This window comes from Oryza sativa, chromosome 9 (genome assembly GCF_034140825.1).
Source record: "Oryza sativa Japonica Group chromosome 9, ASM3414082v1".
Classification (NCBI taxonomy): Eukaryota; Viridiplantae; Streptophyta; class Magnoliopsida; order Poales; family Poaceae; genus Oryza; species Oryza sativa.
The window spans coordinates 26279123-26296416 of record NC_089043.1 but is presented as its reverse complement, the minus strand read 5'-3'; the positions used below and the strand labels follow the sequence as shown (position 1 = coordinate 26296416).

Sequence of the window (17294 nt, the reverse complement as noted above, 5' to 3'; positions counted from 1 at the left end):
GCGGTGGAGGTGGAAGGGAACTTACTCGTTTTCAGATCGTGTTTTCATCTACCAAATGCAACCACCAATGCTCAAGAACGAAGATCATCAGACATAGAGATCAAAATTTCCACACGTATGGAGAAGATTAAGGAAAGAACAGGATTTAGGGACTTACTCGTACTCTAGGCTTTCAACAATGGGGCCAATACTGGCGATATGCTGATGATGATGAAGTGGCAAATGGGGAAGAGGGCCAACCTCGGTGCCGGCCATCGGTGGAGTGCACGCCGGTGTCGGTGGCGGCGGAAGGGGCTGAGGTCGGCTCCGGCGAGGATGCGGCGAAGTGGCGGCAGCGGGGAGGAGCTCCGGCGAGGACGCGGGGAGGAGGAGGAGCGAGCGAGGAGAAGAAGCGCGGTCTTCGCGGCCGCGGGTGGAGGAGGAACGATGTCTTCGCGCGTGGAATCCTCGGCGGTGAAATCGTGCGGTGGAGAAAACTTGCGCGCGGATGGACGGTTCAGATCAATTTGGATGATTTGACCTGTAGCATTGGAGGAGGACAACTTCTTTTTATATTAGTATAGATACATCTAAAGAGAAATAATTATAGGGTTAAAAATGAAAATGGGCCATTGGTGTGACAGATCGGCAGGTTCGTAAGTGGTCTTGGGATCTAGTAACTTCCTTGCAACCCCGGCTGAGATTTATTCTCTTTTTTTATAGCCAATCCTATGACCAATATTTATGGTATGACGTGGCTCTTTCTTTTTTCATCATGAGAAAGTATTTTCACTAGTTAAGATATGATACAACGCAACTACCAGTAGGATAAATGGATAATGGAATAGAGCTATTTGCTTGGCTGCTAGCATAACCACTCTCTCTGATAGCCCACTAAGATTTTATTAATTACTGATTCCGAAGAAATTGTTGTTGAAACCCACCAGCCGAATTTTAGAATTTAATTTTCAAAGGCTTCTCCGTCAACTTCGTTGCCCTAGCTTGCCCATGTTTTATTTCCAATAATTGCTAAGAATAATCAAAATTAGCTTCAAATTTTATGCCAAGCACACAGATACTGCATCCCCTCTGTAGTCAAATACTGGTTTCTGACCCTGTGTGTTATTAATATCGTAAAGTAGCAGCGGCGAAGTATTTTTGGTCTTTTTTTTAGCTGTCTTTATTGAAGCTTTCAGGATAAGGACGCAAGTTGGTTTGATTTGAAGCAATCCACGGCAAATTTGTCGAAGTTTTGGACCAAAACAGCCAGTTAGATGGAAAAAATGAGAGGACACATCAAGGTCTCAAATACATACTTGCCAGGCGAACACCGTTTGCTAGGCGGTTTTGTCGGTTATCACAATTACCGCCACGAAAGCCGGTAAAACTTGATAAATTTGCCGAAATGTTGATTTTTTTTACTTCTCGAGTTTCTAACCGGTTTCACAACGCGAATCGGCTTGAGATGACCAATAACCGCCACAGCATGTTGAATAGATAATCCTTATGTTGTCAAAGCTAAGCTGATGCGTCAATGCTGAATGTCGTCAAAAATACTCTTCGGTGACCAATAGCCAATAATCGGCTTTAGAATTTTTAACCGTATTCGAATAAATAATTGTGTTGTCAAAGCTGTACCTTGAAGACTGAAAAGAGTCAAACACTGAGTATTTTCAATTAATTGAAGCAATGAGTATAAATAGCGTGAATGCACACCGATTAGTTTTACGTGCTTGTATATTTTGATTTCCCCGTCAATTTCTAAAGCAAGCAGATGTCTTGAGAAGATTTCTGAGCAACATTGGCTCACAAATAGCAAGAAAGAGACCAATTTTCATGGATCCATCAGATGCTTTCACCTACGTCATCATCAGCGTCGTCGTCCTCCTCCTCCTGCCGCCGCCGTGTTCATCCGACGACCGGCTTGTCCCCGGTAAGCCGCTAACCTCTGATGCCACCGTCGTCTCCGACGGCGGCGCCTTCGCCATGGGCTTCTTCTCCCCCTCCAACTCCACCCCGGCCAAGCTCTACCTCGGCATATGGTACAACGACATCCCTGTGCGCACCGTGGTCTGGGTCGCCAACCAAGAAACCCCGGTCACAAATGGCACGGCCCTGTCCCTGACCGACTCCTCCGACCTCGTCGTGTCCGACGCCGACGGCCGCGTCCGCTGGACGGCCAACGTCACCGGTGGCGCCGCCGGCGCCGGCAACGGCAACACGACCGCGGTGCTGATGAACACCGGTAACCTCGTCGTCCGGTCGCCGAACGGCACCGCCCTGTGGCAGAGCTTCGAGCACCCGACCGACTCGTTCCTGCCCGGGATGAAGCTGCGGATGATGTACACGACGCGCGCCTCCGACCGGCTGGTGTCGTGGAGGGGCCCCGGCGACCCGTCGCCGGGGAGCTTCTCGTACGGCGGCGACACGGACACGCTCCTGCAGGTGTTCATGTGGAACGGGACGCGGCCGGTGATGAGGGACGGGCCGTGGACGGGCGACGTGGTGGACGGCCAGTACCAGACGAACAGCACCGCCATCAACTACCTCGCCATCCTCAGCCGCGACGACGAGGTCTCCATCGAGTTCGCCGTCCCCGCCGGCGCGCCGCACACCAGGTACGCGCTCACCTACGCCGGCGAGTACCAGCTCCAGCGGTGGAGCGCCGCCTCGTCGGCGTGGTCGGTGCTCCAGGAGTGGCCCACCGGGTGCGGCCGCTACGGCCACTGCGGCGCCAACGGCTACTGCGACAACACGGCGGCGCCTGTCCCGACGTGCAGGTGCCTCGCCGGCTTCGAGCCGGCGGCGAGCGGCGGTTGCCGGCGGGCGGTGGCGGTGCGGTGCGGCGACGGCTTCTTGGCCGTGGCCGGGATGAAGCCGCCGGACAAGTTCGTGCACGTGGCGAACGTGGCGACGCTCGAGGCGTGCGCCGCGGAGTGCAGCGGCAACTGCTCGTGCCTGGCGTACGCGTACGCCAACCTGAGCAGCAGCAGGTCCAGGGGCGACACGACGAGGTGCTTGGTGTGGTCAGGGGACCTGATCGACACGGCCAAAGTTGGCCTCGGGAGCGGCCACAGCGACACGCTCTACCTCAGGATTGCAGGCCTTGATACGGGTAAAAAATGACACACACTGTTTGCTCCTCATGTTTTTTAACGAATCATATGCTGCTGATTTTGATTTTTACACATGGCGTTGGGTAAATTTTCAATTTTTTTTAGAAAAATCTAGTGTAAATATTAAAAAATAATAAGTCATCATTGAAATATAGTTGATGATAAACAAGTCACAACAAAATAAATGATCATTCCTCCATTAAAAAAATATAGATGTTTTTTTTGGCTATGTAGCTAGTGTATAGACATAAATGCTTATATTTAAGCGACGGATGAAGTGTATATTTTTTCTTAAAAAAAAGCAATGTTCAAAAATTATATAAAAAGTCAACAGCATTATCAATTTAAAAACAAATATAGCATATTTTATATTTCTATGCATCACTATTTCTATGTCCGTCTTTTTTACTTGACGTTCTAACATAGTTTTCAATAAAAAAGTTGTTATTTTTTAATTACATGTTTATAAAAATATTAAAAATGAAAATATATAAAGTTTTTTAACATAACAATTATATTAACATCATTTCCACATTTCAAATGCTAATAATTTTAAATTTATTAACAATTTAGGATTTCAATGTGTGGCTCTGTATATTTGACAATGGAGGTAGTAGTATTTACAATTTGTTATTTGGATCATAAAACTTTGCACCATACTGGCACTGTTGCACAGGTGGAACGGCGAAGAGCGACGCAGTCAAGATTGTGCTGCCAGTTTTAGCTTGTATTTTGACTGTTCTATGCATTTCCTTTGCATGGTTAAAAATCAAAGGTATAATCAACGTATTTTTGTTTCTTAGAAGCCAATGTGGTACTCATAAAATGATTGATATCTATATTCATTTGTGAGCAGGCAAGAGAAGAAATAGGCAGAAGCACAGAGAGCTAATTTTGGATGTCATGAGTACATCCGATGATGTTGGGAAAAGAAACCTTGTCCAGGATTTTGAATTCCTATTTGTAAAATTTGAGGACATTGCTCTAGCAACTCACAACTTTTCAGAAGCATATAAGATTGGGGAGGGAGGTTTTGGCAAAGTTTACAAGGTACTCTTATTTATTTATCTTGTTTGTTTAGTAATTCATTTTGTATGTATTTATTTAAATCTTAATTTCTTCTCGAAAAGGCAATGATAGGTGGTAAAGAAGTTGCTGTTAAAAGATTAAGTAAAGATTCTCAGCAAGGAACCGAGGAATTCAGGAATGAAGTTATTCTTATCGCAAAATTGCAGCATAGAAATTTGGTTCGCCTTCTTGGTTGTTGTGTTGAGAGAGATGAAAAACTGCTAATTTATGAGTATTTGCCTAACAAAGGCTTAGATGCTACCCTTTTTGGTATGTTCTCTAGACAAGTCATACATCAAAAGCTCTTAAAGGAACTCGATGGTAGATTGCTTATATTTGCTTGTCTTGTTTGTAGATGGCTCGAGAAAACCAAAACTAGATTGGACAATGCGGTTTAATATAATCAAAGGAGTAGCTAGGGGACTTCTTTATCTGCACCAAGATTCAAGATTAACCATAATTCATAGAGATCTCAAAGCCAGCAACGTTTTAATGGATGCAGAGATGAGACCCAAGATAGCAGATTTTGGTATGGCAAGGATCTTTTGTGATAATCAACAAAATGCAAATACCCGGCGTGTTGTTGGAACATAGTGAGTAGTCATTTGAATTATTTGATGAAATTAAATTTGATTGAGTTAAAAATCCTCTTTAGTAACTCCTTCAAATATAATGGTCAAACAGTGGTTACATGGCTCCTGAATATGCAATGGAAGGTATCTTCTCTACTAAATCCGACGTCTACAGCTTTGGCGTGTTACTATTGGAAGTTATAACCGGTATTAGGAGAAGTTCCACAAGTAACATCATGGACTTTCCAAACCTCATAATCTATGTGAGTATATGTCTATTATGAAGTTCCAATTTAGATTAAACCTAAATAACATTGACATTTTTATTCTATAATATAAACGATAATTTCGATTGTTTCAGGCGTGGAACATGTGGAAGGAAGAGAAAACCAAGGATTTGGCGGACTCATCAATTATTGGTAGTTGCTTACTTGATGAGGTTTTGCTTTGCATCCATGTAGCACTATTGTGTGTTCAAGACAACCCAAATGACAGGCCACTTATGTCATCTACTGTGTTCATTCTGGAGAATGGGAGTAGTTCTGCACTTCCAGCCCCAAGTCGCCCCGCCTACTTTGCATACAGAAGTGATGAATCGGAGCAATCAAGAGAAAATATTCAGAACTCAATGAATACTTTTACCCTAACAAATATAGAGGGGCGGTAACTTGAGATGTAATTACCATTGTCCAAAGAAAAATATCTACGGACTACTTTTGCATGATGGAAGTCAATTTGTTGCTCATCTCTCCTACGTTGCTTTTTTTTTGTTGTCTTCCTAGTTAATTGGTAATATCGCAAAATCTAATAACAAATAAGAAGTACAAAATGTATTGTCAAAACTCAAAAGATCTGGAGTAGCAGATGAATCTTGAATTATTATGGAAACGTTTTAGTGGCACATAGGCAAGTCAAAGTACACACTAGCGCAGTTGGACAAGCTTAGTATGTTGGTTACTTCAATGACAGGCACTTTGACGTATGCGAAGGGCGCGTGTTCATGTAATCATGTCATTCGCCTTGTTCTCAGCAGAGAGAGAGAGAGAGAGAGGGTCACATGATACTTGATGGGTGGACACTCCATTGTGGCTGAAATTCCCAAGTATCTGTCATAAAGCAGCCAATTTTTGTAGTCTATACAAACTAGTCTGATGAAGTAGGGTGGTGTGTAAAATTCAAGACGAGGTAGAATATGTAGTGGCAGCGATTGAGAGGAGTATTACATTGAATATGTCAGTGATTATTTATTTATTGTTTATTATATTGAAATGATTCTATTAACTTTTGACTCTTTGGATACACGCTTGACCATTCATGTTTAAAGTATTTTTCATGATAAACCAAATCACATTAAAAGAAATGATAATTATATAATTATTTTTAATAAGACGAATGGTTAAACATATGTCTAAAAATCAACAACGTCATCTATTAAAAGTATTTGTTAGGAGGAAATGATTTGGCAGCAACAAGCCATCTCCGCACCAGCGTCAAGTCTAAGGTTGTATTTTCTTGGTATAGTTAAAACCTCAAAGGTTTATTTTAAAAATAAGTTTTGATGACTTTTATCTTTTAAAGTGCTGCTTAGAAATAGTTTTGGGCATGTGCGTTATGGATGTACTCCTAAATAAGTAATGAATTTAAATTTGTTACTCTTATATTGACTTAGTTGCATATAAACACATCCCCTTTGAATCCATCAATGTGCTTGCCGTTTAAGCAAGTGACATACTAAAAATCGTCCAACTGTGCTAATGTGCCCTTTGATCGATCACCTGTGTTCCACTAAAATGTTTCTATGATTCAAGATATAATCGTTGAGTTATATTTTATCTCTCTTTTGGCAATGCGTTATTATATTACAAACAACCAGCAAGAAGAAATAATGGAGCAGGCCGGAGAAATAAGCAACAAATCGACTCCCAAACCACACATCAACCAGCAAGAAGACATTTTTGTTTGGACGCTAACTGTTACATCTCAAATTCTCAAGTTAAAGAATTATCCTACCGCCCCTCTACATCTGTTAACGTGAGAGTATACATTGAATTTTCAATATTATGTCTCAATTGATCCATTTCCATTTTATCACTCCTCTGCGCAAAGTAGGTAGGGCGACTTGGGGTTGGCAGTGCAGTACTACTTCCATTCTCTAGGATGAACACAACAAATGGCATAAGTGGCCTGTCATCTGGGTTTTCTTGAACACACAATAAAGCTAAATGGATGCAAAGTAAAACTTCATCTTGTAAGCAACTATCCATAATTGATGAGTCTGCCAAATCCTCGGTCTTCCCTTCCTTCCACATATTCCATGCCTGAACAATCAAAAGTATCATTTGGATTGTAGAACTCGAAATTTTTCAAAATCCCAGACCATTTTAGTCCCGCTGAACCTTTAATAAAATTCAAAGTTCACTAGTTTTAATTTAAAAGTTACTTTATGGTTTTTAATAAGATACTGAAGGTACAAAAATATAGTGTTAATTTTTGTCACCTCCTATTTGCTTACTAAGTAGGTAACAACAAGTACCCAATTCACATTAGAAAATGTTATGTCCATCGATACCTTCCGAAGCAACGTAAATAATAATAATAATAATAATAATAATAATAATAATAATAATAATAATAATAATAATAATAATAATAATAATAATAATATATTAGAACTTCAGAAAAGACGTATACTCACATAGACTATTAGGTTTGGAAAGCCCATGATGTTGCTAACGGAATTTCTCCTCATACCGGTTATAACTTCCAACAATAACACACCAAAGCTGTAGACATCTGATTTAGTAGAAAAGATACCTTCCATTGCATACTCAGGAGCCATATAACCACTGTTACCATTTCACATGTAAGAGTTACTGGAGAAGACTTAACTCAATCAAACTCAATTTAATCAATTAATGCAAATAACTACTTACTATGTTCCAACAACACGTTGGGTATTTGCATTCTGTTGATTATCACCAAAGATCCTTGCCATGCCAAAATCTGCTATCTTAGGTTTCATCTCTGCATCTAGCAAAATATTACCGGCTTTGAGATCTCTGTGAATTATGGTTAATCTTGAGTCTTGATGTAGATAAAGAAGTCCCCTTGCCACTCCTTTGATTATATTAAACCGTGTTGTCCAATCTAGCAACAATTTTCTTGAACCATCTGTATTTGAAAACAAATGTAAGCATTCTATTATTGTTTAGATGCTTTAAAACTTATGCAAGATGCGTCACCATAACTTACTGAAAAGTGTTGCATCTAAGCTTTTGTTAGGCAAATACTCATAAATTAGTAGCTTTTCATCTCCCTCAACACAAAAACCAAGTATGCGAACCAAATTTCTATGTTGTAATTTCGCAATAAGAATAACTTCGTTCCTGAATTCCTTCGTTCCTTGTTGAGAATTCCTGCTTAACCTTTTAATAGCGACTTCCTGACCCCCTAGCATTCCCTTTAAATTGTGAGAAAAGAAATTAGATTTGAGCATATGACATACAAAATAAATTATTGAATAACCTAGAACATATAAAAGGAAGCTACTACCGAATGATTTACCTTGTAGACTTTTCCAAAACCTCCCTGACCAATTTTGTATGCTTCCGAAAAGTTGTTAGTTGCTAGAGCAATATCCTCAAATGTTACAAATGGGAATTCAAGATCTTGGACAGGATTTCCTTCCCCAACCTCTTCAGCTGCACTCATGCCAAACAAAATTTGCTTTCTGTGCTTTTCTCGATTTCTTTTCTTGCATGCTGAACAAGATCAATCTTAATTATAGTCATCAGCTTTTAAGAATAACATATGTTTACAAGAGAAAAAAACACTAAATATACCTTTCATTTTTAACCATGCAAAAGAAATGCATAGAATTACCAGAATACTACTTGCTAACACTGGAAGCACAATCTTGACTGCATTGCTCTTCGTCCTTCCACCTGTGCAAAGTTTTAGTGTTTAAGTAGTTTTTTCAAAAAAAAAATAAATATTATTGGAGGTGGAATAGAAATATAATATTTTTCTGTTGATTTGTATAGGACTTTCAAAAAGTACTTAAGACTAAACTTTAACCATTCATTTATTATCGTATAATAATATATTTTAGATAGCTATAAGACCTACTCCATCCGTCCCCAAAAAAACTCAACTTATGGAGATTGAATTTTGTCAAAAAAAAAAACCAACTTCTGCCATTCTACCTACTCTCAGCACGTAAAACGAGAAAGTTTTATCTCTTAAATACCCTTTACCTACCTATCAATATTACTACTTTTTTCAATAACGAGGGGCATTTTGGTCATCTTTACTCTTCACTAAATTTGCATTGGGATTCTAGGATTGCTCTTTCTGTGAGACGGAGGGATTACCTTGTTAGTCTAAAACATGAATGGATTACCTTGTTAGTCTAAAACATGAATTTCTTGGTAGACTCATCATAGAGGAATTTTTATACCAACTGATCAAAATCTATAGAGAATTTGACTTTTAGACATCAAAGTACTCCTACGTCCTATGAACAACAACGGATGTAGTAATTGATTTTAGAAAAAATGTACTAAAAATTAACGGTGTGTTTACCCGCATGAAGCTGAAGGCCTGCAAGCCTGAGGTAGAGCGTATCGCTGCCCAGCCCTTGTGCACCAACTTTTGCCATGTCAATCAGCTCCCCTGACCACACCAAGCACCTCGTCGTGTCGCCCCTGGACCTGCTGTTGCTCAGGTTGGCGTACGCGTACGCCACGCACGAGCAGTTGCTGCTGCACTCCGCGGCGCACGCCTCCAGCGTCCTGTTCGGGACGTGCACGAACTTGTCGGGGCACTGCATCCCCTGCACGGCCAAGAAGCCGTCGCCGCACCGCACCGCCTCCTTCCGCCGGCAACCCCGCGAGAACCGGCCGCTGCTCCACTCCGCCGCGCTCGCCGGCTCGAAGCCGTCGAGGCACCTGCACGCCGGGAGAGGCGCCTCCGCCGCCGTGCTGTCGCAGTACCCGTTCGGGCCGCAGAAGTCGTAGGGGTCGCACCCGGCCGGCCACTCCTGGAGCACCACCCACGCCGACGATCCGCTGCTCCACCTCTGAAGCTGGTACTTGCCGGCGTAGGTCAGCACGAACCTGGTGTGCGGGGCGTCGTCAGCGACGCTGAACGTGATGTATATCTCCTCGTCGGTGTCGATGATCGCGACGTAGACAATGGCGCTGGTGTTCGTCTGGTACTGGCTATCCACCATGTAGCCTGTCCACGGCCCGTCCCGCATCAACGGCCGCGTCCCGTTCCACATGATCACCTGGAGGAACGTGTCCGTGTCGCCGCCGTACGAGAAGCTCCCCGGCGACGGGTCGCCGGGGCCCCTCCACGACACCAGCCGGTCGGAGGCGCGCGTCCTGTACATCATCCGCAGCTTCATCCCGGGCAGGAACGAGTCGGTCGGCTGCTCGAAGCTCTGCCAAAAGATGGTGCCGTTCGGTGACCGGACGACGAGGTTGCCGGTGTTCATCAGCACCGCGGTCGTGTTGCCGTTGCCGGCGGCGCCACCGGTGATGTTGGTCGTCCAGCGGACGCGGCCGTCAGCGTCGGACACGACGAGGTTGGAGGATTCGGTCAGGGACAGCGTTGTGCCATTTGTGACCGGAGTTTCTCGGTCGGCGACCCACACCACCGTGCGCCGGGGGATGTCGTTGTACCATATACCGAGGTAGAGCTTGGCCGGGGTGGAGTTGGAGGGGGAGAAGAAGCCCATGGCGAAGGCGCCGCCGTCGGAGACGACGGTGGCATCAGAGGTTAGCGGCTTACCGGGGACAAGCCGGTCGTCGGCTGAACACGGCGGCGGCAGGAGGACGACGACGACGCTCATGATGATGACGTAGATGAAAGCATCTGATCGATCCATGGAAACCAAGCCCTTTCTTCCTTTTCGTGAGCCAATGTGCTAGCTCGTAATCGCGTAGTTGTTGTTGAGCATGTGTTTGACTATAAATATGTGGAAATTCAAATGTACTAGTCTGTGCGTAGCTAACCGGCGTATAGTTTTCGTATCACGGGTAGATTTTCTCGTGCAATTTCAGCGGACCAGCTAGAAATGTCGAGATGTATTTTTTTTTAAACCCCGCGGGGTGTATTTGTATTAAGTAGGGAGAAAAACTGTAAAATAGCTCGAGGCTAGGAGATTACGAAAGGAAAATAAATAGAAAAGCGAGAGGGGGAGGGGTGGGCTGCTAGGGGAAAGGGGTTGGGGGTATATGTCACGACTTACATATTGTTGATTGTACTTCCACGGGTGTCCGGGAGCAGGGATTGAATGTTCCTTGCTCCACTTGTGCGCCATAGCCAAACTTCATCAATCGACCGGTTAATGATTACTACTTGTGACGGTGCTGTCGAGATGTATTTTGATGTGCAACTCTTGCTTATGTTTTCATAAATACAAACTGTATTTTGTAAATTATATTGATTCTATCTCCATAAATACGATTTTTACGACAAAGATTGGAAATGATGATACTCCTTCATTGTAAAGTCGGAGCTGCTGCGTCACTATTGCGGGCTTGACAACGACGATGATCGTTTGCATGAAGTCGAAGCTGCTATGCCATTGTCAGCTCTCAATGTCCTATCATTTTCTTACTTTTCTACTTCATCCGTTCCTAAATATTTGATGTCGTTGACTTTTTTAAACATATTTGACCATTCGTCTTATTCAAAATTTTTTTTTGTACATATTATTCAAAAACTTGAGTAGTAGTAATATATTTAACAATGAATCAAATGATAGGAAAATAATTAATAAATACTTAAATTTTTTAAATAAGACGAACGGTCAAACATGTTTAAACAAGTTAAAAATATCAAATATTTAGGGATGGAGGGAGTATCATGTTAAGTGGTGTCATTCTCTCGAAATGACCGTTGGTCCAAAATGTGGACTATTCTGCACGCAGGCGTGGACAATTTCAAACCAACTTGCGTTCTTATCATGCTTCAACCAACGGTACAGCAAAAAATATATTTCTAAAAGACCAAAAAAGTAGTTTGAATTTCACTTTGCTGCAGGAGGGGCGCAGTATTAGCGTGTGCTTTGGCATAGTTTGGCTTAGAAGCTAGCCGAAGCTAATTTTAGAAATTAGACCTTAATAAACTGAGCCCTCCTTTGGAACACAATAATTTTGCAGGGGTCTTATTGGAGTTAGTTTTAATTAGCTTCCAGAAAATTTATCCAATTACCTGTATTTCAAACGACGCATAAGAGTCTTGCTGTTGTCTGAGACCGAAGATTGCGGTTGTTAAATGGCACTATCATTCCTAGTGGCAGAAAAAAACCCGAGCAGTCCATGCACTGCAACTCTGCAAGTTTATTTTCCACAGACAGACCGAATTCGGCTCTTCTTTTCTCTGAAGGGGATTTGCCTAAAATCTGAAGCTGCGGACGTTGTAACTTTCGCCCGCGATCTCTATCCTCCATGTGTAGCAAGTTTTCAAGATGTTTCTTCGAGAGTCACGTCGGAAGAAACAATACAGGCATGCAGAAGAAGTCTTGGATCCTAGCCATACGTTTTAGGGCCCCTTTGAATCAAAGAATTTATGTAGGAATTTTATAGGATTCAAAACCTATAGGAAATTTTCTTATTTGGCCCTTTAATTCAAAGGATTAAAGTTTTCCAAATCCTATGAAATTCCTATGAAATGGCACATTGCATGTGGATTTTGGAGAAAATTTAGCAAGAGCTCCAACCTCTTGGAAAATTTCCTTTGAGTCTATCTCTCTCATCCGATTCCTGCGTTTTTCCTGCGCTCCAATCAAACGACCATTCATGTGTTTTTCCTGTATTTTGCAATCCTCTGTTTTACACTTCAATTCCTGTCAGAATCCTGTGTTTTTCCTATTCCTCCGTTTTTTCTACCCTACGATTCAAAGGGGCCTTTAATCTGAGGGTTCGTGATGGCCTGGGGGCCAGGGTTCGGAGATTAAAACTCCGACCCCAGTAAGGTTGTATTTTGTTCACACTGAAGTTTGGAAGTTTGGTTGAAATTGGAACGATCTGACTGAAAAGTTGTATGTGTATGAAAGGTTTGATGTGATGGAAAGTTAGAAGTTTAGAAAAAAACTTTGGAACTAAACAGGGCCTAACTTCTAAAACAGCCATCTCAAATCGCATCCAAGAAGAAGGCACATCATGCGAAGAACCAGGATAATCCAACAAAAAAGAGATATGCATCAGTCATCACATTAGAACTGCGAACTATGGTAGATTTCAGTTGCTAGGTGTTGACAGAAAACACGAGGCTTGGGAGATCTGCTTAACTCTAGTGCAGGTCCAAAGCTCGCCTTCGAATGTATGAGCGTGCCAGTTGATTTGATCCTGCAATCAACAAGAAACAAAGACAAAGAATCTGTAGTTAAATCCATAAATGATAGCCGATCGGCTAGATGCCGATGACATATCATTTATCTTTGAGACGATGTCATATGTGAATCGATCGGCAATCGTTAATAAGAAAGAAAGACCTAGATCTGCTCAATCGGCTGTAGGTATCAACGATATATAATCTTCATGCTAGTATATACTTAAATCGAGTGATTGGGATAGATCGGTCGTAATGCCGAGACAGTATAAATCACTACGATCGAAATATATACTAATAAGAGGATTATATATGTTTATAGCATAGCCGATCATGTAGACCTGGCACGTATCGGCTAATACTCCGATACTACTCTGTATTAAGATACTAAAGCAAATCAAATATACCAAACAGTAGCCTAATATACTTTAGATGCGACAAGATCTTAATGCAAATGGCAGATTTAACGTATCAAATAAGCGTATAGGATAGAAGTAGTTAAATCAGATAAGATCGGCTGAAACTCCGACACTACTCTACTCGGCAACTAGAAAGCAGGCTAGAGATTACAATTCTAAGCACGACTTAATAGATCAAACTCAACTGATGCAGCATTAAGTATGAAAAGAAGGACAATATCTAGACAATCAAGCCGCTAGATGTTTCATAGAGTGGTAGATATCTTGTATAATCTAAGCCAACGTCGCTATTTAACCTAATCGGCTGCCTTCTACTAACAGATATTGGCCGATTATAGATTAGATAATGATATTGTCGAAGATTATACAAGATATATGATAGCTCGACGAATTACATAAACAAGATTAGAGTGTCATAAAGATGGAAGCACTAATCCCGAAAACACAAGTCGCCATGACAAGTTTTACCTCTTGTTGAAGATCGAAACCGATGCAGCTCAACCCGAAAGCGAGAACTCGTCGAAATAAAACTAAAGCAAAAGGATGGCGATGCGCCGAAATTGTATTGAACGTCTGTTGTTTTTTACATAGGACTCGGAGTCTATTTATACCCAAGAATTACAAGATATGCCCATACCGGACACGGCTATTATCTCTAACAAACTCTAAGATACATAAGCCTTTACGACAGACTCTTGCCCACATTTATCTCTAAAGAATTTACTTAAGATACCCTAATTAATAGATACAATCGTCTTCCCAGGACTCTATCCATGCGTGGCGATCATCTCGAAGCACTTCAACTTGAACCCGGTATCATACATCGGGTTGTATTGTCGGAATCGGCTACATCGGCTAACCCGGTACAACTCAGACCCAGCCGATCTAATCGTAGCCGATCTGGACTCCGGCCGATTCTTGCTCTGTTTTTGAACTTGATCTCCGCCTCTGTCCTTACTTCAATCTAATCCCCTTTCCGATGCCGATATTACCAAATTTGGTTGTTAACACTAGGCCGCCAACGTTGTAGGTGTTCGCGTAGCGGATGGAAGCTTTTTTGGGGTTTCGGTGTTTTCTCGGAAATGCTTAGTATCGAACGTCTGACGTATCATGAAAAATCGGATGGGCAAACTACTATCTCCCTATCCACTTCATACATCTATTACATGATATAATGATCTTTAAAATATTTTTTCTCCTAAACTACTTATCCAATCGATGATATGATCACACTATTATATTTGTTATAATTAAATCTTTACAACAAGATATCACATCATTACATTCTGATGAAAGAAAAACATATGTTTCAATCAGTTAAAATTTAATGTTTCAGACACGGTAGCAATATGTTTCAACACATATTTTCATTATATTTCATAAAAAAATTAAATGTTTCAATAACTGAATTTTTTGTTTCAACATATATAACCTAAAGTTTTATAAATGACCAAGAAAAAGTATGGGATGTTTATGTCACTACTCTCTCCTGCCATTCGATTGGCTTTCTCCCCACACCATACATGTATGCATGTATTTAGTGATCTTAAAAATATTTTTTCTTCTAAACTATTTATCCGATGAGCGACTTGATCATACCGTTGAATTTTTTATAATTAAATTTTTACAACAAGATATCACATGACTATATTCTGATGAAAGAAAAACATATGTTTCAAACAATAAAAACTTAGTGTTTCATACATGATAGCAATATGTTTCACCATGTGTTCTAATTGTGTTTCACAAAATTTATGTATGATTCAGAGGCTGATTTTTTTTGTTTCACCATGTATAGCATAATGTTGCACCAACGGTTAACTGAAACATTTGACCGTCCGATTTTTTTTATACCATCGGACGTCCGATTTGTAGCTCTCTCCGTGTTTTCTACTTCGACCTAACAAATCGTGGATTAACACGTGATTCAATTCCTGTAGAGACTATGACTATTATTTTGCAGCATTAATTTTGATAATTTGACCCTTTGAAAAAACTAATTTTACAAATGAACCGTTGCCAAAACTTATTTTAAAAGTGACCCTTTTGTTCAGCGCCAAATCGTGTGGCGCTGAACTTAGACACTTCTTATATATATATATATATTCATTAACATATATATGAATGTGGGTAATGCTAGAAAGTCTTATAATATGAAACGGAAGAAGTACCAAGTTTGCAAGATGGCATTATGTTTCTTTGAGAGTTACGTCGGAAGAAACAATACAGGCATGCAGAAGAAGTCTCGGATCCTAGCCGTACGTTTTAATCCGAGGGTTCGTGATGGCCTGGGGGGTTCAGAGATTAAAACTCCGACCCCATCCAAGAAGAAGGCGCATCATGCGAAGAACCAGGATAATCCAACCCAAAAAGAGATACGCATCAGTCATCACATTAGAACTACGAACTATGGTAGTTTTCAGTTGCTAGGTCGCCAACATTGCAGGTGTTCACGTAGCGGATGGAAGCTTTTTTGGGGTTTCGGTGTTTTCTACTCCGACCCCTAACAAATCGTGGATTAAAACGTGATTCCTGTAGAGACTAGGACTACTATTTTGTAGCCCATAAAGCGGCCCAACTATATGAGCCCGTTACTCCAAGGGGCCAGGGAATCGGCCTCATCAGGTGATCCATCATCTCAGTCGCCGGAGGCCTTTTCGACCACGCCTGCGACACGGCCATCAGATCTTCAAATATTTTTTGTGCGTTGGCTGAACAACTGTAGACTGTACTGGTAGCCTTGCTTCTTAGCACAGAATAACGGGGGTGGATTCTAAACTCTCGAGGGGACACCGTCTCGTTATTTGTATGTCATCGAAATGGTTATGTACAAATTTGCTATCTAACAATCGGTACCATAGAGATGGAACTAAGTGTTTCAGTTAGATAGCACTAGTAAGCAGTTGGAGCAGAATTTTCAATATCAGGCGTTTCGATTGGGGAGGTAGCCAGAAGCGATTTCTCCGAGCTTCCATGGTTGCACTTGCAGCTGAGCATGCCCGCAAAGAAGATGATGACCGAAGTCGCCCAACACACCATCTTCAACAATTTGGACATCCCATCCATAGTCATAGGAAACGGAGTACTCCCTTCGCCCCAAAAAAGACTTAACCTAGTATTGGATGGGACATTTTTCTAGATTCATTGTACTAGAAAACATCAAATCCAATACTAGGTTGATTTTTTGTGGGACGGAGGGAGTAGGTGGCAGCGTTCCTCCGCGCGGTCATTTTCGTTCCCACCTTGTAAAAGCCTCTCACGAGTCGCGTACCACGTTCCTCGACCCTGTTCCTTGCTTCCATCGACCCGGGAACTTTGCAACTTTGTGACTTTATTATTCCCAGGGACAAAGAAGCTGGAGAGCATGACACCTACAGTGACGAGGGACCTTTTTATCAGAGGCATTTTGGACCTCTCGTAACCCTCCCAAATGCGAGCCTTGATCACCTCTTGGTAATCGACCTTCCGGAATCTCCTCTCGATATCATCTATGAACCTAAGCTGCATATCAGCGGGTACGCTGTATTCCGTGTGTTCCCGGATGAGGTGCTGCTTGACGTACTTGGGTGAGCCCCGTAAGAAGCGATCCAATCTATCCAGGATGAATCCCTTCTTCATATCCTGCAGAGGCTGCAGCTTCTTGGCAGCACGCTTATCGGCCGCAGCATCGATCCGGAACCTCTGCGATTCCTCCCAAGCCCGGATCTTGAGCCGCTTCTCGTGATCGCCTACCCCGAAATTCTGTTCCACACGTTCGTTAAGAATCTCCTGGACTTCGTCAACGATCTCGTATCTAA

General features: G+C 42.0%; 2 protein-coding genes across 2 annotated transcripts; one reads left to right on the top strand and one right to left on the bottom strand.

Annotated features, from left to right (window-relative positions):
- Positions 1–1677: 1677 nt before the first annotated feature.
- Positions 1678–5480, top strand: LOC4347788 (receptor-like serine/threonine-protein kinase SD1-8). Its single transcript, XM_015756520.3, has 7 exons — positions 1678–3094; positions 3772–3870; positions 3952–4145; positions 4226–4433; positions 4519–4756; positions 4848–4998; positions 5097–5480. The coding sequence occupies exons 1-7, from the start codon at positions 1816–1818 to the stop codon at positions 5400–5402; spliced, it is 2475 nt and encodes an 824-aa protein (XP_015612006.1). The 5' UTR covers positions 1678–1815; the 3' UTR covers positions 5403–5480.
- Positions 5481–6592: 1112 nt separating this feature from the next.
- Positions 6593–10678, bottom strand: LOC107275669 (G-type lectin S-receptor-like serine/threonine-protein kinase At1g11300). The gene is given in 6 exon segments (XM_066304089.1): positions 6593–7053; positions 7431–7581; positions 7669–8195; positions 8300–8496; positions 8578–8679; positions 9320–10678. Coding segments are annotated over 6 exon segments (2598 nt in total). The 5' UTR covers positions 10629–10678; the 3' UTR covers positions 6593–6741.
- Positions 10679–17294: the final 6616 nt, after the last annotated feature.

Bases quoted from the DNA above. Each gene is read 5' to 3' on its own strand.
- LOC4347788 (XM_015756520.3), top strand. From the start codon at position 1,816: ATGGATCCATCAGATGCTTTCACCTACGTCATCATCAGCGTCGTCGTC. The intron at 3,095-3,771 runs GTAAAAAATGAC...ACTGTTGCACAG, and splicing joins GATTGCAGGCCTTGATACGG to GTGGAACGGCGAAGAGCGAC. The intron at 4,757-4,847 runs GTGAGTAGTCAT...ATGGTCAAACAG, and splicing joins CGGCGTGTTGTTGGAACATA to TGGTTACATGGCTCCTGAAT.